The following is a 22,321-nucleotide window of genomic DNA, read 5'->3' as shown; positions in this document are numbered from 1 at the left end:
CACAGATGATGCAATCTCAATTGCACTCCACACTGCCCTTTCCCACCTGGACAAAAGGAACACCTATGTGAAAGTGCTGTTCATTGACTACAGCTCAGCGTTCAACACCATAGTGCCCGCAAAGCTCATCACTGAGCTAAACACCCTGGGACTAAACACCTCCCTCTCCAACTGGATCCTGGACTTCCTGACGGGCCACCCCCCAGGTGGTAAGGGTAGGCAACTTCACATCTCCACGCTGATCCTCAACACGGGAGCCACTCAGGGGTGTGTGCTTAGTCCCCTCCTGTACATCCTCGACTGTGTGGCCAAGCATGATTCCAACACCATCATTAAGTTTGCAGACGACATGATGCTGGAAGGCCTAATCACTGACAACAATGAGAGCCTATAGGGGTGAGGTCAGATACCTGTCAGTGTGGTGCCAGGACAACAACCTCTCCTTCAATGTGATCAAGACAAAGGATTGACAGTCCAGACAGGCTACTTTAGGAAACTTTCAGAATGAACATATAGGCCTGTACAGAATCTGCAAACTCACACACACAAACCGGTAAAGGACCCTTTAATCAAAGCCACCAGCGTATGTCAGACACTAGCAAATATTTCTCCTTTCCTTATAACGTAGGGTAACTTGAGAAAACTACTTTGTCACAATTTCTTTTTAACCCTTTCCCTGGATGCAAGTAGTCTTGATCAACAAAAAATGGTTTCTGTGTCATCTCAACTTAAGTCACTCCATCAAAACGATTTTGAGGTACATTGATGTAATATTTTGTCATTCAGAAAGATTTATTTATATATGTAACGGATGTGAAACCGCTAGCTAGTTAGAGGTGGTGCGCGCTAAATAGCGTTTCAATCGGTGAAGTCACTTTCTCTGAGACCTTGAAGTAGTGGTTCCCCTTTGACGCCTACTCATTCAAGGGGTTTTCTTTATTTTTACTATTTTCTACGTTGTAGAATAATAGTGAAGACATCAAAACTATGAAATAACACATGGAATCATGTAGTAACCAAAACAGTGTTAAACAAATTACACTACAGTACAGATGCATGATGAAATTCGTTACCACAATTCTGTTACCGGGTGGAGGTCCACTTCACTTACTCTAGTTCAATAACCAAAATATTTTTTCTCAAACCAAAGGTTTCATATAATAGCTGACACTTCATTCCATCTGCAGACATATTTGTATCTTAATTCTGAGCAGATTTAAGATTTTTGAGGGAAAACTTGGTCATGCAAAAAACTGAGAATGTCCCGAAATTCTGTTACCTAACTTTGCATCTGCACAGTTCTTCCAGTAAATGCATTTTTGTAAAAATGTCTGTGTAAATTATATTTTAAGTAGGCCATGTTCATAGAGTTGTATGATTAGTTTAACTATGAAATAAATGTTTTTGGCATTTTGTGTAAAAAAAATCCATCTCAGTGTAAATCCATTACCGTGGTTTACGGTAGTAGACCTACCTTCCATGTCGCTAAACAGTCACAGGACGGTTTGCTAGTGATATGCCGATAGACCTTTTTCATCGGTCTATAACATGGAGGCAGGCCTATCCTTATTGCAGTTTTGAAATCTAATCCTGTGAATTTTTCCTTTCAGATGTAAACAATGGTTAAATAATTGTCATCGATCTGACTTGGAGCCAAAAACGCCTGAGGAGTTACACAATTCCTTCCAAATTTGTGCAAATCATTTTGAGCCTTCCCTGATTTGTCGTGACGTAAGTATTATTATTTACTGAAGAGATCAGTTATCAAGGGCTGAGAATTGCCAGGGACCTAGCAATAATATATTATCACGATACTTAGGTGCCTATACGAGTAATATTGCAACGCTCCCAATTCTATATATATTGCAATTTGATCCTGCAATTTGATCTTGCAAACATATTGATGCAAACAGAAAAAATTACATCTTAATTCTGAGCAGATTAAGATTTTTTGGGGGAAAACTTCTGCTCAATATCTGTCTGCTGCAGAGAGACGAGAGAGCATGAGAAAATTTGTTTTGATCAGTCATGGAAATAAGTGTTGAAAACATGTTATTGGCTCACTTTTTTTTAAAGATGGAGAACAAGCTATAGGAGGTACAACTGACTAAATGTTTGTTTGTTTTTTTACAAATTGATGCCTGGAGTCAAAGTATTGATATAATATCGTCCAAAATAAAATAGTGATATGTAAATATAGATTTCCCCCCCATCACTAGTTACAGTGCATCCTGAAAGTATTCAGACCCCTTCCCTTTTTCCACATTTTGTTAAGCTACAGCCTTATTCTAAAATTGATTATTGAAAATGTTTCCTTCATCAAGCTACACACAGTACCCCATAATGACAAAGTGAAAACAGGTTTTTAGAAATGTTTGCGAATGTATTAAAAATTCAAACGGATACCTTATTTACATAAGTATTCAGACCCTTTGCTGTGAGACTCAAAATTGAGCTCAGGTGCATCATGTTTCCATTGATCATCCTTGAGAGGTTTCTACAACTTGATTGGAGTCCACTTGTGGTAAATACAATTGATTGGACATGATTTGGAAAGGCACACACCTGTCTATACAGTGGGGCAAAAAATTATTTAGTCAGCCACCAATTGTGCATGTTCTCCCACTTAAAAAGATGAGAGGCCTGTAATTTTCATCATAGGTACACTTCAACTATGACAGACAAAATGAGAGAAAGAAAATCACATTGTAGGATTTTTTATAAATTTATTTGCAAATTATAGTGGAAAATAAGTATTTGGTCAATTACAAAAGTTTACCTCAATACTTTGTTATATACCCTTTGTTGGCAATGACAGAGGTCAAATGTTTTCTGTAAGTCTTCACAAGGTTTTCACACACTGTTGCTGGTATTTTGGCCCATTCCTCCATGCAGATCTCCTCTAGAGCAGTGATGTTTTGGGCCTGTTGCTGGGCAACACAGACTTTCAACTCCCTCCAAAGATTTTCTATGCGGCTGAGATCTGGAGACTGGCTAGGCCACTCCAGGACCTTGAAATGCTTCTTACGAAGCCACTCCTTCGTTGCCCGGGCGGTGTGTTTTGGATCATTGTCATGCTGAAAGACCCAGACACGTTTCATTTTCAATGCCCTTGCTGATGGAAGGAGGTTTTCACTCAAAATCTCACGATACATGGCCCCATTCATTCTTTCCTTTACACGGATCAGTCGTCCTGGTCCCTTTGCAGAAAAACAGCCCCAAAGCATGATGTTTCCACCCCCATGCTTCACAGTAGGTATGGTGTGCAACTCGTCATTCTTTGTCCTCCAAACACGACGAGTTGATTTTTTACCAAAAAGTTACATTTTGGTTTCATCTGACCACATGACATTCTCCCCATCTTCTTCTGGATCATCCAAATGCTCTCTAGCAAACCTCAGACGGGTCTGGACATGTACTTGCTTAAGCAGGGGGACACGTCTGGCACTGCAAGATTTGAGTCCCTGGCAACGTAGTGTGTTACTGATGGTAGGCTTTGTTACTTTTGTCCCAGCTCTCTGCAGGTCATTCACTAGGTCCCCCGTGTGGTTCTGGGATTTTTGCTCACCGTTCTTGTGATCATTTTGACCCTACGGGGTTGAGATCTTGCGTGGAGCCCCAGATCGAGGGAGATTATCAGTGGTCTTGTATGTCTTCCATTTCCTAATAATTGCTCCCACAGTTGATTTCTTCAAACCAAGCTGCTCTCCTATTGCAGATTCAGTCTTCCCAGCCTGGTGCAGGTCTACAATTTTGTTTCTGGTGCCCTTTGACAGCTCTTTGGTCTTGGCCATAGTGGAGTTTGGAGTGTGACTGTTTGAGGTTGTGGACAAGTGTCTTTTATACTGATAACAAGTTCAAACAGGTGCCATTAATACAGGTAATGAGTTGAGGACAGAGGAGCCTCTTAAAGAAGAAGTTACAGGTCTGTGAGAGCCAGAAATCTTGCTGGTTTGTAGGTGACCAAATACTTATTTTCCACCATAATTTGCAAATAAATTCATAAAAAAATCCTACAATGTGATTTTCTGGAGAGAAAAAAATCTCATTTTATCTGTCATATTTGAAGTGTACCTATGATGAAAATTACAGGCCTCTCTCATCTTTTAAAGTGGGAGAACTTGCACAATTGGTGGCTGACTAAACACTTTTTTGCCCCACTGTATGAGGTCCCACAGTTGACTGTGCGTGTCAGAGCAAAAACCAAGCCATGAGGTTGAAGGAATTGTGTTGAGGCACAGATCTGGGGAAGGCTACCAAAAACTTCTGCTGCATTGATGATCCCCAAGAACACTGGCCTCCATCATTCTGAAATGGAACAAGATTGGAACCACCAAGACTCTTCCTAGAGCTGGCTGCCCGGCCAAACTGAGCAATCAGGGGAGAAGGGCCTTGGTTAGGGAGGTGACCAAGAACCTGATGGTCACTCTGACAGCTCCAGAGTTCCTCTGTGGAGATGGTTGTCCTTCTGGAAGATTCTCCCATCTATGCAGCACTCCACCAATCAGGCCTTTTACCGCAGTAGAAGGCATATGTCAGGAACATCTCTGGAGAGACCTGAAAATAGCTGTGCAGCGACGCTCCCCATCTAACCTGACAGAGCTTGAGAGGTTCTGCACAGTAATGGGAGAAACTCCCTAAATACAGGTTTGCCAAGCTTGTTGCGTCATACCCAAGAAGACTCGTGGCTGTAACCGTTGCCCAAGGTGCTTCAACAAAGCACTGAGTAAAGGGTTTTAATTCTTATGTAAATGTGATATTTCTGTTTTTTTATTCTTAAATGTGCAACATTTTTTTTAAAAAAATCTGTTTTTGATTTGTTATTATGGGGTATTTTGTGTGGATTGATGAGGGGAAAAAACTATTGAATCCTTTTTCGAATTCGGCTGTAAAGTAACAAAATGTGGAAAAAGTTGAGGGGTCCGTAAACTTTCCAAACACACTGTATATTGCAAAAAACCATTAATTTTACATTTTCAGTCAGTTATATTGTTCAGGAATAGGGCGGAGTCTTGAGTTACCGATGAACTGTTCAGGTGGTGACTCATCTATGCATTAGCAAATCGACCCATTGACCGGGTTTGGGATGTAGGCTATGTCATACTATGGCTGACCCTGTAAAACGACAAATTTCACTGCACCTTGTATTATGTACATTGCTCTCGGAATAAAATATCTTGCACACTAGAAATAATGTCTTGTCACATGCTTAGGGGAATCAAAAACTATTGTAGAATAGGTTTCCCACATACTGTGTGACGTGATGTGTAAGTCATATAGACTTGCTGGGACTAGCTTAATCATAATGCACTAGGTCTATCTGAAGACCACTAGTAGGTCTGTATTAGAAGGTCATGCTTCTCCCTGCAGGTTCTTACTCAGGCATGCAAAAGAGTGGCATTGAAATTGTTATAATTATTTGCTTGTTTCTTTTCCAGAGCACTTTAAGAACATCCTTGAAAGAGGGTGCTATTCCAACCAGATTTGATTTTACAAGCCATTTGAACAATCCATCAGGCCACAACCGGAATAAAAGAATAAGAGAACCTGTAAGTATTGTCACGTTTAAAACACACAAGTGGTTTAAAGTGTCCCTTATAAGGTCATGACCCTGAATGTTGTACCCAATATAGTCATCCTAACCTGATCTCAGTAAGTGTATAATCTGATACTATTGCATGAATTCCAGTTTACATCTAAGTATGTCTTTAATCCATTTAGGCTGAGGCAGAGCTTGCATCCTTGAAGAAAGCTAAAGGGGATTGGTTTGGTAAATCTATTTCTTCTCATTTGTTGTTTGTTTTACCACAAGAATAAAATATTTCCATATTTGGCCACTCGCTGCAAAATTATATCTATTTTCCTACCAGAAATTACATGTAATTGGGTAGCAACTAGTAGTGCATAGTAATGTGGTCTGTATTGTCATAGGCTTTATGTTAAGTTGCGAAAGTACACCTTTTGATAGGGTATTTGTAGAAACACTTTTTTTCAATTTCTTGTCCATGTTTTCTCCTTTACTACAGAAGATGATGCTCCATCTGAGGTGAAAGATAAGCCAGGAGAGAATAGCGCAACATGTGATTTACAGCAAGAGGAACAAAAGAGAGAGGATGTCGCTAACTCCAAAGCAAAGGAAATCCTTAAAGTCTACTTTAAGGAAACCCTTGCCTTCACTGGATTCAGCATAGGGAACGATGCAAACCCCAACACAGATGAACCGATGGGAGACCACAGAGGACAACAGTCTCTCAACCCCATCTGTGTTGAAAGAATCGACCAGAAAGAAGTCCTCCAGTTCAGCGAGGACCTCATGCGGGAGGAGATCCGGAACAGTTTGAGGTTGGCACGCTTTTTCTCCATCCTGCTTCAAGATGTGACAAACATCGAGGGAAAAGATCAGATCCCAGTTTTCATCAGGTCCGTCACTGTGGCAGGGTTCCCCCAGAAACACCTCATGGGTTTCCTGCCCTGTTATGCAGATGCTGAGGGCCTGTTTTACATGCTGCTCTCAGAAATTCGGAATAAGTGGGGGCTGCGGATGGAGCATTGTCGAGGACTTACCTACCTGACCACAGGTGGTTTATGTCAGAAAATGAAGGATCTCACCAGCAGGATTCTGCAGGAGTTTCCTCAGGTAGTGCTAGCACCTAGTGACCCATATGCCTTTAACATGTGGCTAATCCGCTCCATGCCCATACCTTATATCCAGAAGGTTGTGAATACAGTGGAGGAGGTCGCCAAAATAATTAGAGGATCCCCAGATCTTTGGGAAAGACTGGAGGTGAAAATCAAGTCTTCATACAGCCACCTTAAAGGTGAAGTGGACAGGATCATAGAGGCTTCCCAGAACACCTGGGAGTATGGTGTTGATGCCTTCCAAACCATGTTGGACATTCTTGAACCATTCCTCGCCTGCATCAACGAGGTGTGCTCGGCTGCGAACGCAGACACCGCTACTTGTGAGCAGATGGCCAAGCTCAAGCCGATCCTGAAGAACTTCAATTTCATTATCACCCTGGTTGTTCTGAAGAATACCCTCTGTTGCGTGAGTATCCTCAACCCGAGTCTCAGGGGAGCCATCAGCATCAGCAGCACCTTGCAGTACACAATCTCCAACGCCTTAAAGCTGGTCAACAAACATCTGCAGGAGATCGCAATATTCCACAGGAAGTGGTTTTCTGATGCAGTGGGCAGGGCTAAGAAGCTGGGAGTGGAGGTTGCTAGGCCGGATGAGAGCTCACCTGAGACTGGCGAGGCAGTTGGAACTGAAACCCCTCTGGAGGATTTCTACAGAGAGACTCTGAGCAGGCAGATCTTACAGTACCTTGTTGCGGAGGTAAAGAGGGTGTTCAGCACGGAGATGGTACGGATTCTGAGATGGCTCTCGTTGGTGCCGTCTTACATGGCTGACCACAATTTCAGTATCCGCAGGGATAAAGTGGCGGACGCAAACTTGAACAACCTCGCTCGGCCCGACACGTTTTACGATGAGCTTGGTTGCTGGGAGGTGAAGTGGAGACATGCTAGCAAGCGGAGGATCCTGCCCACAACCGTGTTTGCAACATTGAAAATCCCAGACATTGCATTTTACCCAAATGTGCAGAGCCTGCTGAGAGTTTTGGGCACCATTCCCTGTGTGAACGCAGAGGCAGACGTGTATGGGCAGTACAACATGGTGCTGGAGCGGTACCAGTCTTACCTGAAAGCCACACCGGAGGATAAGAGACTGTGCAACATGGCATTTGTCTATGTCAATCAAGACGTGCACTTCAATGTGGAAGACATGGTTGAGTCCTATGTGGAGAAGCATATTGACATATTGCAGTTTTTGCATATGGTAAGTTTATTTAAATATAACAGTTATTGTGTATATCCAATTCTTGTTGTTTTTAAAGTATTTGCACTGCAATCAAATAAACTGAAGATTTCAAATAATTTGAAAAACTAAACAAAATTAAAGTACTGTAAGTGGATGTTGGATATTTCTTAACTTGTTTTCTTACTAATATTTGCATTTGTAGGTTTCAGTTACTGAACAAAAGCGTTATTTTGCTCATGCTTTTATTTTCTGTTCATAGGATGATGAGGTAATAGAGATGCAGCCTGACGCTGGTAAGGAAGTACAATTAATATAATAATTGTATAATATTTATTGCAGTATTGTGTAAATATCAAAATATTTGCATTAATACCTATGTTTTATTAATTATTCCTTCTTGGCTCATGCTCTTCACTGCTTTATTTCAGAACCTGTCTCTGAGAATGATGGGAATCACACTCTAAAAGAGAATGTACAAAAAACACAAGAAGAACCACAGGACATACCCTCTGAGATGGAGACCGAGAGAGTGGGGCAACCCAAACTCCCAGCCACAGAAACTAATAAGGAGGCACTCAAATCTGCTCTGCAGGTTGCTGTGACAGCTGCATATAACAGCCAGAGCAGACAGCCTGGTGAGGCCTCTGCTGAACAGGATGGCGAGGTGGAAGACTCATTGAAGTATGTGTCGAAGTCTGAGATGGAAGAAGTTCTCAGAGTATGCGAGGATGCTGTCAGGGAGGGAATTCTTGTGGAGGTGGGCACTTCCTTTTTTTCTCTGTTCATCGACCGCGTTGTGAAGTTAGGGGAGAAAAAACATCTTCCTCTCTTCCTCAGGTTTGTGGACAGTTTTGATGTCATGCGATTGGAGCTCATGGGATTTCTGGATGTGGATCTTGACTGTGATGCCATGTCAGAGCGCATTTTGGAAATTGTCACCAAAGAGTGGCATCTCGATTTGTGTTACTGCAGAGGTCAGGCCTACCTAGGATCTGGTGATGTCTCCTACAAGCTGAAAGCATTTGCCTGCAAAATCCAAGAAAAGTACCCCCTTGCAATATGCACACACTGCTCTTGTTACTCATTTAACATATGGTGGTCAAAATCCACCCCTGTGTCATCAGTCAAACGGGCCCTGGATGTTTTTGAAGAGGTTTTGATGTTTTTTGGGAGCATGCCTATGCTTGAGAAACAACTGGATCATGTCATTGCATTTGGTCTTAGGGAAAGCTATGAAAAGGTTCAAGAATTGCAGGGGAAGTTCTGTACCGTCTGGCAGGAGAAGCATGATTCCTATGAAGTTTTTGTGCAGATGCTGGAGCCCCTTGTCGAATGTTTGGAGAAAATCAAGAGCAACCCACAGAGGTGGAAATCCTCATTCTCTCTAAAAGCTGGAGCACTGCTGCGTTTGATAAGGGACTTTGATTTTATTGTGCCCATGGTAGCCCTGAAGAACACCTCGTCCTTCACCAGGGAACTGAGTGCAGGACTCCAGAAGGATCATTTCAGCGCAGCATCCCAACTCTGCCAGATCAGTGGTATAGTGGCTACTCTTAACAGGGTCAAAACAAACATCAAAGTATTTCACCAGAATTGGTTTGATGAAGCTTGTGCGCTCGCCCAGAGTCTAGGTGTGCAGATAAAAGTGCCTGATAATTCCTCTGCGTCCAGGGATAGCATGATGAAACCAGCTCTGTATTACAAAGATGCACTAAGTGTGCCCCTAGTGGACAACCTCACCAATGCTGTTAAGGATCATTTCTCTGAGGACCACAAGGAGGCCCTAAACTTCCTCTCCCTGGTTCCCTGCTCTGTGACTGTGAGTTACATGTTTGAGATCCTGAGGTCAAAGCCTCCTCTCTACGCCAGTGATCTGCCTGACTCCGACAACTTTTTCACCGAGTTGTGCTGCTGGAGGGTGAAGTGGAAGACCAAAGTTGCATCCGTGACCATCCCAGACACCATCTTTCAGACTCTCCGTCTGCCACTCATGCAATACTTTGGGAACATCAACACACTGCTGAGGATCATGTCTGTGCTACCCAGCACAGTACTGGAGAACTGTGGGGAAGTGATGCGCCACAAGATGTTCCAGGAATACCTGAGGAACACCAGCCCCAAGGACAGGTCCCCATGTCTGGCCATGCTGCAGGTGGGAACCAACTTCAGCAGAGATCTGGACCGGATGGTGACTAAGTGCTTGAAGGTCACTCCCCAGGCTTTAGAGGGCATCTGCTTGGTAAGTTTTCGCTGTTGAAATAAATGTCCATGATTATTACTTTGTCTAATACGTTAAACCTATGTAGTCTTTCAGAGCAGCCTATACTGAAATGTTGTCATTTTAAAATAAATGATTTCCTTTTGTCTTTTTATTTTATGATTTTTAGGATAAAGAATCCAAAAGTCTGATGAAGAACTCTGAAGCCAACATGGAAGGTATGTTATAGAAAATATTTGTTAAAATGAATCTCCATGTGACTATGTAATTGTAAGGTACTAAATATGTAATAACACTTACCATTTAGTATGTCGGTAATATGGATGGACCTAGGTTTTGTCAAGTGACTAAATAAATTAACTCTCTCTGATAGAAAATTATAGAACTTGAACTGAGTAAATTGAATTCAATAATTTACCTTTTGTATTTTCAGTCGATTATGGCAAAGATGCAGCAGAGGACCTTGAGAATCAGTCTTCTGACAAGAAAGAGAACCAGGAAATGAAAGCGGTGGATGAGAATGGGCACACTGGAGATAATCGACAGAGTTTGGAAATGGTTTTCAGACTGGCTGCACGTCTAGGGAAAAAGAAGTGCCAGCTCTCCGAACTCTCCAAAGAAGATCAAGTCCTTCTCATCCAGGATCTCGGCCTGTGCCACTGGTTTGGAAGAGATGGCAAGTTCACGCTTAACGTAGGAGAGGAGGAAATGGTAGAGCTTCTCACAAAATCCATCAGGGAAGTCATACTCTTAGAAATACAGGAGTCCCCCTTCTTTTCTCTTATCACTGATAAACCTGTTGTAATTGCTAATAAGAGCTATCTGCCTGTCTTTGTCAGATATGTTGGGGAATGCGCCCCCAAGGTAGAGCTCATTGGTTTTTTGCGATTTTTTGAAACCTGTGACGTTGATGTTCAAGTCAAGAATCTTTCAGCAACTATAACCGAAGATTGGGGATTGCCGATGAGTCAGTGTCGTGGACAAGCATTCATGCGCATGGGCTCAGGTTGTCACAGCCTGAAGAAGATGTCTTTGGAGTTCCTCGAGAGCTATCCTCTGTCTGTCATCACACCCAGTGAGTCTTGTGGTCTTGCCTGTTGGCTAGCAGGAAGTGTACACTGCCCACCTGTCACAAAGATGCTGGGAATTGTGGAAGATCTTCTACTGTTCTTTGACCAGTCACCTGGACTGGAGGCAGAGCTAGCACAGGCCGTGGATGGGTTACTGAATACACCTCGGGAGGCCTTGGAGGAGATTCCAGAAACCTGTTGCTCCAGGTGGAAGAAGAGGGAGGACTTTTTTGATCTCTTAGTCGACACATTGGAGGGAGTCTTGAGTTGCCTGGATTCAGTTAGTTCCAGCGCCGCGGGCACTATGTCGCTACATGCACAGGTCCTCGCCACTGCTTTGAGAGAGATGGATTTTGTCGTCACACTTGTGATCCTGAAGAACGCATGTTCTCCTCTTCGAAACTGCAGCACTGTTTTCCGCTGTGGTAACCCTGCTGACATCATCTTTGAGGTGGAGAAGATCGTACCAATCATAGAGACACTGAACAAGATGTTGGAGAACATAAGCACTGTACACACACCTTGGTTTGAAGAGGCATTCCAACTAGCATCCAAGGTGGCCTCTCAGCAAGTATGTTTCCCAGAGGAAGCTAACTCTTATGAGTCTCCAGAGGTGTACTACAGGGACAACTTTAGTGTTCCTGTACTGCGCTGCCTCATTGACGAAATGAAGTACAACTTCTCCGACAGTCATTTGAAAGCCTTGAAGCTCCTGTCTCTTCTTCCCACCTGCAATCCACAGCCCATTTCAGAGCCAATCCGCGCAGAGTCCACAGACAAGCTATACAGTCTCTACCTGTCTGACCTCCCTGATCCTGACACAGTAGAGCAGGATATCAGTAACTGGGCCACAGTGTGGAAAGAAAAATATCAAGACATGTCACCACCAGCTTCTATCTCTGAGATACTGCTTCACCCAGAATCTCAAAGCCATCCCACAGTGACAATGCTGCTCAGACTGGTGGCTGTTCTACCGAGCGTCAGTATGGAGTGGGACCTGATGAAGACCACCCTGAACTCCATGAGGGCTCTGCTGAAGAACACTGTCTGCAAGGGCAGCAAAACCGACACTGTGATGCTTCTCATGCATTACCCAACTGTTCAAATACTAAGGGAAGTCATTGAGAAGTGCATCGAAGTTGACCCAGAAAGCATCCCATGTCTTGAGCAGGTAAATTAAAAGCAATACTCATTCTAGCATTCCAAAGCAGATGTTTTAAGGACTGATTTTATTGATACACTGGTTTTTGTCTGCATAGAAAAGTCTTGGACGGGCCGCTTAAGTGTTTTTTTTTTCTCGGGCCGCCTATGTCCAAACGGTAAAAAAAAAATCTATATATAGTACCAGTCGATCTTGGACACACCTACTCATTCCAGGTTTTTTCTTTATTTTTACTATTTTCTACATTGTAGAATAGTAGTGAAGAGATCAAAACTATTAAATAACACACATGTAGTAACCAAAAAAAGTATTAAACAAATCCAAATATTTTATATTTGAGATTCTTCAAAGTAGCCACCCTTTGCCTTGATGACAGCTTTGCACACTCTTGGCATTCTCTCAACCAGATTCATGAGGTAGTCACCTGGAATGCATTTCAATTAACAGGTGTGCCTTGTTAATATGTGGAATTTCTTTCCTTAATTGATTTGAGCCAATCCGTTGTGTTGTGACAAGGTAGGGGTGGAATACATAAGATAGCCCTATTTGGTAAAAGACCCAAGTCCATATTATGGCAAGAACACCTCAAATAAGCAAAAAGAAACAAAATTCCATCATTACTTTAAGACATGAAGGTCAGTAAATCCTGAAAATGCCAAGAACTTTGAAAGTTTCTTCAAGTGCAGTTGCAAAAACTGGCTCTCATGAGGACCGCCACAGGAAAGGAAGACCCAGAGTTACCTCTGCTGCAGAGGATATGTTCGTAAGTTACCAGCCTCAGAAATTGCAGCCCAAATAAATGCTTCAGAGTTCAAGTAACAGATACATCTCCACATCAACTGTTCAGAGGAGACTGTGAATCAGGCCTTCTTGGTCGAATTGCTGCAACGAAACCATTACTAAAGGACACCAATAAGAAGACCAAGAAACACGAGCAATGGACACTAGACCGGTGGAAATCTGTCCTTTGGTCTGGTCTGATGAGTCCAAATGTGAGATTTTTACTTCTAACTGCTGTGTCTTTGTGAGATTAGGTGAACGGATATTCTCTGCGTGTGTGGTTCCCACCGTGAAGCATGGAGGAGGTGGTGTTATGGTGTGGGGTTGCTTTGCTGGTGACACTGTCAGTGATTTTACTTAGAATTCAAGGCACACTTAACCAGCATTGCTACCACAGCATTCTGCAGCGAGTTCCGCTAAGCGTGAACCAGATGGGATATCATTTGTTTTTCAACAGGACAATGATCCAACACACCTCCAGGCTGTGTAAAGGCTATTTGAGAAGTAAGAAGTAGAGTGATGGAGTGCTGTATCAGATGACCTGACCTCAAGCCAATTGAGATGGTTTGGGATGAGTCGGGCTGCAGAGTGAAGGAAAAGCAGCCAACAAGTGCTCAGCGTATGTGGGAACTCATTCAAGACTGTTAAAGCATTTCAGGTGAAGCTGGTTGAGAGAATGCCAGGCGTGTGCAAAGGGTGGCTACTTTGAAGAATAGTTTCACTTTTGTGGTTACTACATGATGTACTATTTCATAGTGTTGATGTCTTCACTATTATTCTACAATGTAGAAAATAGTAAAAATAAATAAAAACCCTGAAATGAGTGAGTGTCCAAACTTTTGATATATACAGTGAGCACCATAATTCATTGGACAGTGATCTTTTTTGTTGTTGTTATTTTGGTTCTGTACTCTAGCACTTTGAGTTTGAATGGATACAATGACAATTAGGGTGAAATGCAGACCGTCAGCTTTAATTTGAGGGTATTTTCATACATATCGGATGAACCATTTAGAAATCATAGAAGCTTGTATACATAGTCCCCCCCCCCATTTTCGGGCATCAAAAAGCATTGGACAGTTCAACATAATGTAGAATAAAGTATTCATTGTTAATATTTGGTCGCATATCCTTTGCATGCAATGACTGCTTGAAGTATGCGATGCATCGACATCACCAGATGCCAGGTATCTTCCCTGGTGATGCTCTGCCAGGCCTGTACTGCAGCCATCTTCAGTTCCTGGGACTTATTGCCTTCAGTCTCCTCTTCAGCATGTAAAATGCATGTTCAATTGGATTCAGATCTGCTGATTGACTCGGCCAGTCAAGGATTTTCCACTTTTTGGCCATCAAATACCCCTTTGTTGCTCTAGCAGTATGTTTAGGGTCATTGTCTTGTTGCACGATGAAGTGTCGTCCAATGAGTTTGGAGGCTAAATAAAGAGCACAGTGGTCTTCCTCAGTCTACCAGGTCTTTTGACATAATTGAGTTCACCGGTTGTTGTTTGGTTCATCATTAACAAGAAAAAACTGTTGACTTGGGCCCAGGGTTTTTGCAATGTTCCTGATTGATTGATTTTCATTTCTGAGCCCTATTACGGCCAGCTTCATTTGCATCGACACTGCTGTCTTCCTCATGTTGTCAAACCCCAACAACAACCTCCAAAGGCAATAGCAAAGTCTAATCAATACTATTCGTCAACAGCTCATTCACTAACAACAAAAATGAATACACCTGCCTAACACACATCTGTGAAGCCAATTCAACAAATACTTGTGGTACCTTAAAATGGGGGGACCATGTACAAAAGGTGCTGTCATTTCTAAACGGTTCAGCCGATATGTATGAAAATACCCTTCAATTAAAGCCGACAGTCTGCACTTCATTGTCATGCACTTCATTGTCATTGTATCCTTTCAAACTCAGTGCTAGAGTACAGAACCAAAATAACACAAAAAATAATCACTGTTCAATAAATTATGGTGCTCTGTGTATGTGTGTGTATATATGTATATATACACACACACACACACACACACACACACACACACACACACACACACACACACACACACACACACACACACACACACACACACACACACAGTGGGGCAAAAAGGTTTAGTCAGCCACCAATTGTGAAAGTTCTCCCACTTATAATAATGAGAGGCCTGTAGTTTTCATCATAGGTACACTTCAACGATGACAGACAAAATGAGAAGAAAAAAATCCAGAAAATCACACTGTAGGATTTTTTTATGAATTTATTTGCAAATTATGGTGGAAAATAAGTATTTGGTCAACAACAAGTTTATCTCAATACTTTGCTATATACCCTTTGTTGGCAATGACAGAGGTCAAGCGTTTTCTGTTAGTCTTCACAAGGTTTTCACACAAATCAAATCAAATTTATTTATATAGCCCTTCGTACATCAGCTGATATCTCAAAGTGCTGTACAGAAACCCAGCCTAAAACCCCAAACAGCAAGCAATGCAGGTGTAGAAGCACCGTGGCTAGGAAAATTATTATTATTATTATTAAAAACTCCCTAGAAAGGCCAAAACCTAGGAAGAAACCTAGAGAGGAACCAGGCTATGTGGGGTGGCCAGTCCTCTTCTGGCTGTGCCGGGTGGAGATTATAACAGAACATGGCCAAGATTTTCAAATGTTCATAAATGACCAGCATGGTCGAATAATAGTAAGGCAGAACAGTTGAAACTGGAGCAGCAGCACAGTCAGGTTGACTGGGGACAGCAAGGAGTCATCATGTCAGGTAGTCCTGGGGCACGGTCCTAGGGCTCAGGTCCTCCGAGAGAGAGAAAGAAAGAGAGAATTAGAGAGAGCATATGTGGGGTGGCCAGTCCTCTTCTGGCTGTGCCGGGTGGAAATTATAACAGAACATGGCCAAGATGTTCAAATGTTCATAAATGACCAGCATGGTCGAATAATAGTAAGGCAGAACAGTTGAAACTGGAGCAGCAGCATGGCCAGGTGGACTGGGGACAGCAAGGAGTCATCATGTCAGGTAGTCCTGGGGCATGGTCCTAGGGCTCAGGTCCTCCAAGAGAGAGAGAGAAAGGAGAGAATTAGAGAACGTACACTTAGATTCACACAGGACACCGAATAGGACAGGTGAAGTACTCCAGATATAACATATAATAATAATAATATATGCCATTTAGCAGACGCTTTTATCCAAAGCGACTTACAGTCATGTGTGCATACATTCTACGTATGGGTGGTCCCGGGGATCGAACCCACTACCCTGGCGTTACAAGCGCCATGCTCTACCAACTGAGCTACACAGGACCACTAACAAACTGACCCTAGCCCCCTGACACAAACTACTGCAGCATACACACTGTTGCTGGTATTTTGGCCCATTCCTCCATGCAGACCCATCTAGAGCAGTGATGTTTTGGAGCTGTTGCTGGGCAACACGGACTTTCAACTCCCTCCAAAGATTTTCTATGGGGTTGAGATCTGGAGACTGGCTAGGCCACTCCAGGACCTTAAAATGCTTCTTACGAAGCCACTACTTTGTTGCTGGGCGGTGTGTTTGGGATCATTGTCATGCTGAAAGACCCAGCCACGTTTCATCTTCAATGCCCTTGCTGATGGAAGGAGGTTTTCACTCAAAATCTCACGATACATGGCCCCATTCATTCTTTCCTTTACACGGATCAGTCGCCCTGGTCCCTTAGCAGAAAAACAGACCCAACGTATGATGTTTCCACCCCCATGCTTCACAGTAGGTATGGTGTTCTTTGTCCTCCAAACACGACGAGTTGAGTTTTTACCAAAAAGTTATATTTTGGTTTCATCTGACCATATGACATTCTCCCCATCTTCTTCTGGATCATCCAAATGCTCTCTAGCAAACTTCAGACGGGCCTGGACATGTACTGGCTTAAGCAGGGGGACACGTCTGGCACTGCAGGATTTGAGTCCCTGGCGGCGTAGTGTGTTACTGATGGTAGGCTTTGTTACTTTGCTCCCCGCTCTCTGCAGGTCATTCACTAGGTCCCCCCGTGTGGTTCTGGGATTTTTGCTCACCGTTCTTGTGATCATTTTGACCTCGCTGGGTGAGATCTTGCGTGGAGCCCCAGATCGAGGGAGATTATCAGTGGTCTTGTATGTCTTCCATTTCCTAATAATTGCTCCCACAGTTGATTTCTTCAAACCAAGCTGCTTACCTATTGCAGATTCAGTCTTCCCAGCCTGGTACAGGTCTACAATTTTGTTTCTGGTGTCCTTTGACAGCTCTTTGGTCTTGGCCATAGTGGAGTTTGGAGTGTGACTGTTTGAGGTTGTGGACAAGTGTCTTTTATACTGATAACAAGTTCAAACAGGTGCCATTAATACAGGTAACGAGTGGTGGACAGAGGAGCCTCTTAAAGAAGTTATAGGTCTGTGAGAGCCAGAAATCTTGCTTGTTTGTAGGTGACCAAATACTTATTTTCCACCATAATTTGCAAATAAATTCATTAAAAATCCTACAATGTGATTTTCTGGATTTTTTTTCTTCTCATTTTGTCTGTCATAGTTGAAGTGTACCTATGATGAAATTTACAGGCCTCATCTTTTTAAGTGGGAGAACTTGCACAATTGGTGGCTGACTAAATACTTTTTTGCCCACTGTATATATATCTATCTCACACACACACACACACACACATAAAACATTTGTTTTTCTTTGGGGTGGGGGGTGATTAAATATTTTTTGTGTAAAATTAAACCACAGATATAAAGTATGTAGAAACGATAATGGACCTGTACATTTTGAAGTAAGTTCATCTTTGAGAACAAATCACCAAAATAAGTCAGGGGGAATCTAAAATTTTAACTCCCGGAGTATTTGTCATGGGGCCTCCATAGATTTAGTTTTGTTTGAATCTCTTTTTTTTGTGGAATTGCATGTCATTTGCTTTAAAACGGCTACATTTTGTCACTGCGGCCAACAGGAGGGCCTCCTAAAATTTACGGTCATTGACCACACCATTTGCCAGGCCCATGGCCACTCCACCACCTAAGCCCCATTTTGATCTAGAAAATCCCTGGTATAGATATGCATACAATTATTTTATTCATGAATTGTCCATTTTACAAACAGACAGTATACCAGGGATTATACATTTGTCCCCCTTATCCCCTGGCAAAGGAGATATGCATAGCAAATAAATGTGTTTTAAATGTACTCAATTCTGTTATGTAATTTAGGTGAAGAAACAAATGAAAGGTCTGAAGCTGGAAAGTGGTAAGTGAATTTTTAAATCATGAAAATTCATCATGACATTCTACATGAACCATGTAATAGTAGAGTGAAAATAAAGGCAAGAGGGGTGTTTATTTAACTGTGTGTGTGTGTTTAGATTTCAGAGCTTTTGATGTAAACCCTGATGAGAGACATGAGCAGACAGTTGAGGAACACCAAGCTGATATGGCAGAACAACCCCTTGCAGGAGAGTTGCAAGAGGAGGACGGCGTGCTGATGGCGGAGGACAGTGTGTTGATGGCGGAGGACGGTGCGCTGGTGGCGGAGGACGGTGCGCTGGTGGCGGAGGAGGACGGCGCGCTGGTGGCGGAGGAGGACGGCGCGCTGGTGGCGGAGGAGGGCGGCGCGCTGGTGGCGGAGGAGGGCGGCGCGCTGGTGGCGGAGGAGGGCGGCGCGCTGGTGGCGGAGGAGGGCGGCGCGCTGGTGGCGGAGGAGGGCGGCGCGCTGGTGGCGGAGGAGGGCGGCGCGCTGGTGGCGGAGGAGGGCGGCGCGCTGGTGGCGGAGGAGGGCGGCGCGCTGGTGGCGGAGGAGGGCGGCGCGGAGGTTGGCGCCGCGCTGTTGGCGGAGGAGGGCGCCGCGCTGTTGGCGGAGGAGGGCGGCGCGCTGTTGGCGGAGGAGGGCGCGCGCTGTTGGCGGAGGAGGGCGGCGCGCTGTTGGCGGAGGAGGGCGGCGCGCTGTTGGCGGAGGAGGGCGGCGCGCTGGTGGCGGAGGAGGGCGGCGCTGGTGGCGGAGGAGGGCGCGCTGGTGGCGGAGGAGGGCGGCGCGCTGGTGGCGGAGGAGGGCGGCGCGCTGGTGGCGGAGGAGGGCGGCGCGCTGGTGGCGGAGGAGGGCGGCGCGCTGGTGGCGGAGGAGGGCGGCGCGGAGGAGGGCGGCGCGCTGGTGGCGGAGGAGGGCGGCGCGCTGGTGGCGGAGGAGGGCGGCGCGCTGGTGGCGGAGGAGGGCGCCGCGCTGGTGGCGGAGGAGGGCGCCGCGCTGGTGGCCGAGGAGGGCGCCGCGCTGGTGGCGGAGGAGGGCGCCGCGCTGGTGGCGGAGGACGTGGCCCAGGCGCAGGACGGCGTCGCCCAGGGGCAGGCGCAGGACGGCGTCGCCCAGGGGCAGGCGCAGGACGGCGTCGCCCAGGGGCAGGCGCAGGGCGGCGTCGCAATGGTAGAGGACAGGGTCGTAGGTCAGAGGCAGGCTGTGACTTTCTATGACCCACCTGTGCGTGAGGAAATACTTAAGGAACTCTGGGACTCACAGTTCTTTACAATAATAACGGAACAGGCGGTTGAGATTGAGGGACAGCTCTATGTCCCCCTGTGCATCAGGTACTTGGACAAACAGGACACTCAATGCGAGGAGACTGTAGCTTTCATCCCGTTCAGCCAGGACACTGCTGTCTTGGCTGATGCTATTGAAACAGCCCTATCAGAGAAATGGGGGCTCAATATGGCTTACTGTAGAGGGCAAGCTTTGCTAAGTGTTGGTGAGGTAGGGTCTCGGATGAGGGCTGTATCTGCTGTAATAGCCCAGAAATACCCCCTGGCCATGCAAATGGTCAGCTCTGCTGTGTCTCTGAATGTGTGGCTAGCCAGGTCATCTCCTGCAGTGGCAGCAGCAGACTGTGCAGTGTCGGTAGAAAACATGTTACAGTGGCTCACAGAGGATGCAGAACGACAGATCAAACTGGAAGATGTGATCATTGCCATATTCCAACATGATGAGGGGAAGGGTAATGAGCTTAGGGACAAGCTTATTAAGAACTGGGAGAAGAGTCATGATATGCATGATTTGGTGGTAGAGCTCCTGGAGGTAATCATGCTGTGCTTGAATGAGCTGAAAAGTGAGGAGAATAGCTTAGGGAGTGGCCAAGCACTGCTTTACTTCGATAAAGTCAGACGTTTTGAGTTCATCTTCACGGCTGTCGTGCTGAAGAATGTCCTGAGCTCGACCAAAAAGCTGAGCCAATCTCTTCAAGGAAAACCCCTAGATGTGTTGCTAGCTATGAATAGCTTGCCCGATCTCCTAACTTCCCTCAATGAATTGAAGAGCGATATCGACACACATCACAAGGCTTGGTTCAAGGAAGCTGTCTCTTTAGCTTCCAAGCTGCAGATAACGTTGTTGCACTCTGCGCTGCTAGAACCCCTGAGTCAGTTTTACAAAATGTCGGTGAGTCAGAAGGTGATAGAGCACTCCATTGCTGAGGTCAGTGAGTTCTTCACAGAGAAGGTCCTCAGTACACTGAGGTGCCTGGAGATTGTGCCTTACGCCATGTCGAAGCTAGAAAACAGCAGTGTAAATGCTCACGTTTTCCGCATGTACAAAGATGACATGCCTGACCTGGTCTCACTCCCAACAGAGATGAAGTCTTGGAGAGAGAAGTGGTTGGATCCCATGTCCGGGTATCTTCCAGCCACTGTGCTCGACACTCTGAAGGCATCAGACATTAGGAACTTTAGTAACATTGAAACCCTTCTAAGACTCCTGGTCATCCTACCATTTTCCCGGAGGGAGAGTACCTTCAGGCAGGGAAAGAGAAGCCTCCAGGGGTTCATACAACAGGAGACCAGGTCTCTTTCTGAACTTCATCCTCTGTAAATAAGTTGGTGTTCCCTCAAGCTCTTATTAGCATAAAGCAGGTTTCTGAGTTGGTGTCCTATACTGCTGACCCACTGTACCCTTGAGTAAATGTCCAACCTAATTTAGGTCTCAATAAAAAATTTAACTTACTAGAAGACATTTCCCTGTATACATGAATGATCTAAATCTTTTGGTCATTTTATTCATTGTTTTTTATTATAACATTTTTGTTTTAAGTTGTTTGGATAATTGTACTGCCTAATGGGACCAATGTCTTGACAAAAAAGCAATGCTCACCTGAGGGTTACCAATGCTTGTGTGCCTTTATGCAAAACTAACAGTCAACCCCATGAATCATAAAAATACAGATGTCTGAAAATGACAGTCCCATCAGGCTTTTTGAAATAACTTTTTTTTGTCAGCACCAAATAACATTGGACTGAATTTAAGAATCACTTGCATCAATTCACTGTCAATAAGTTGTATCATTCTCTTCCTTGGCACAAATAGAAATGGTTAGTTCAATCATGTAGATGTATTTTATGATGGTTTCTTGTCTAGGAGAGTTCGTTTTCTGTAAAGAATTCTCCAAATACTGTCTCCTTAAGAGTTCAACATTTCATATATATTTGTCAAAAAATGAAAATAAAATTCTAAAAAGACTCAATGTTCTTATTGTATGACTTCACATTGCTGTAGCAGGCATACCATCGTGAGTAAATCAATGTTCTTATTGTATGACTTCACATTGCTGTAGCAGGCATATCATCGTGAGTAAATCAATGTTCTTATTGTATGACTTCACATTGCTGTAGCAGGCATATCATTGTGAGTAAATCAATGTTCTTATTGTATGACTTCACATTGCTGTAGCAGGCATATCATCGTGAGTAAATCAATGTTCTTATTGTATGACTTCACATTGCTGTAGCAGGCATATCATCGTGAGTAAATCAATGTTCTTATTGTATGACTTCACATTGCTGTAGCAGGCATATCATCGTGAGTAAATCAATGTTCTTATTGTATGACTTCACATTGCTGTAGCAGGCATATCATCGTGAGTAAATCAATGTTCTTATTGTATGACTTCACATTGCTGTAGCAGGCATACCATCGTGAGTAAATCAATGTTCAAAGCAGTCACAAGAGGGCGACATTATTTTGGCAATTACATTTACATTTAAGTTGGAATATATTAAGAGTCCCTTTTATTGATCAAGAAAATGTTTGATTATAAAGCATATTTTATTTAAATAATTAGATGGGGGGGGGGGGAGTGGACTTGCAGCTGACTGCTCTGTTGAGGATTGGAGAATGTAAGCATTGCCACACCTTTTGATATGGGATCCAAAGCCAAATAAACCATGAAGCTTGCTGTTTATCTTACCGATTTGTAATCTTAATGGGAAATCTCAAACATGAAGACA

The 22,321-nt window shown here is 44.0% G+C and overlaps 1 protein-coding gene across 1 annotated transcript in view; it reads left to right on the top strand.

Annotated features, from left to right (window-relative positions):
• The window catches only part of LOC123999784, a 32,618-nt gene extending 11,709 nt beyond the window's left edge, over positions 1-20,909 (top strand). Inside the window, exons 6-15 of the mRNA XM_046305809.1 lie at positions 1,611-1,731; positions 5,439-5,549; positions 5,722-5,770; positions 6,027-7,840; positions 8,082-8,115; positions 8,251-10,061; positions 10,210-10,258; positions 10,474-12,281; positions 18,275-18,311; positions 18,427-20,909. Coding sequence (XP_046161765.1) covers positions 1,611-1,731; positions 5,439-5,549; positions 5,722-5,770; positions 6,027-7,840; positions 8,082-8,115; positions 8,251-10,061; positions 10,210-10,258; positions 10,474-12,281; positions 18,275-18,311; positions 18,427-20,909 — 8,317 coding nt within the window. The remainder of the gene's footprint in view (positions 1-1,610; positions 1,732-5,438; positions 5,550-5,721; positions 5,771-6,026; positions 7,841-8,081; positions 8,116-8,250; positions 10,062-10,209; positions 10,259-10,473; positions 12,282-18,274; positions 18,312-18,426) is intronic.
• Positions 20,910-22,321: the final 1,412 nt, after the last annotated feature.

This window comes from Oncorhynchus gorbuscha, linkage group LG16 (genome assembly GCF_021184085.1).
Source record: "Oncorhynchus gorbuscha isolate QuinsamMale2020 ecotype Even-year linkage group LG16, OgorEven_v1.0, whole genome shotgun sequence".
Lineage (NCBI taxonomy): Eukaryota > Metazoa > Chordata > Actinopteri > Salmoniformes > Salmonidae > Oncorhynchus > Oncorhynchus gorbuscha.
The sequence above is the reverse complement of the archived record's forward strand: the minus strand, read 5'-3'. Positions and strand labels throughout refer to the sequence as shown.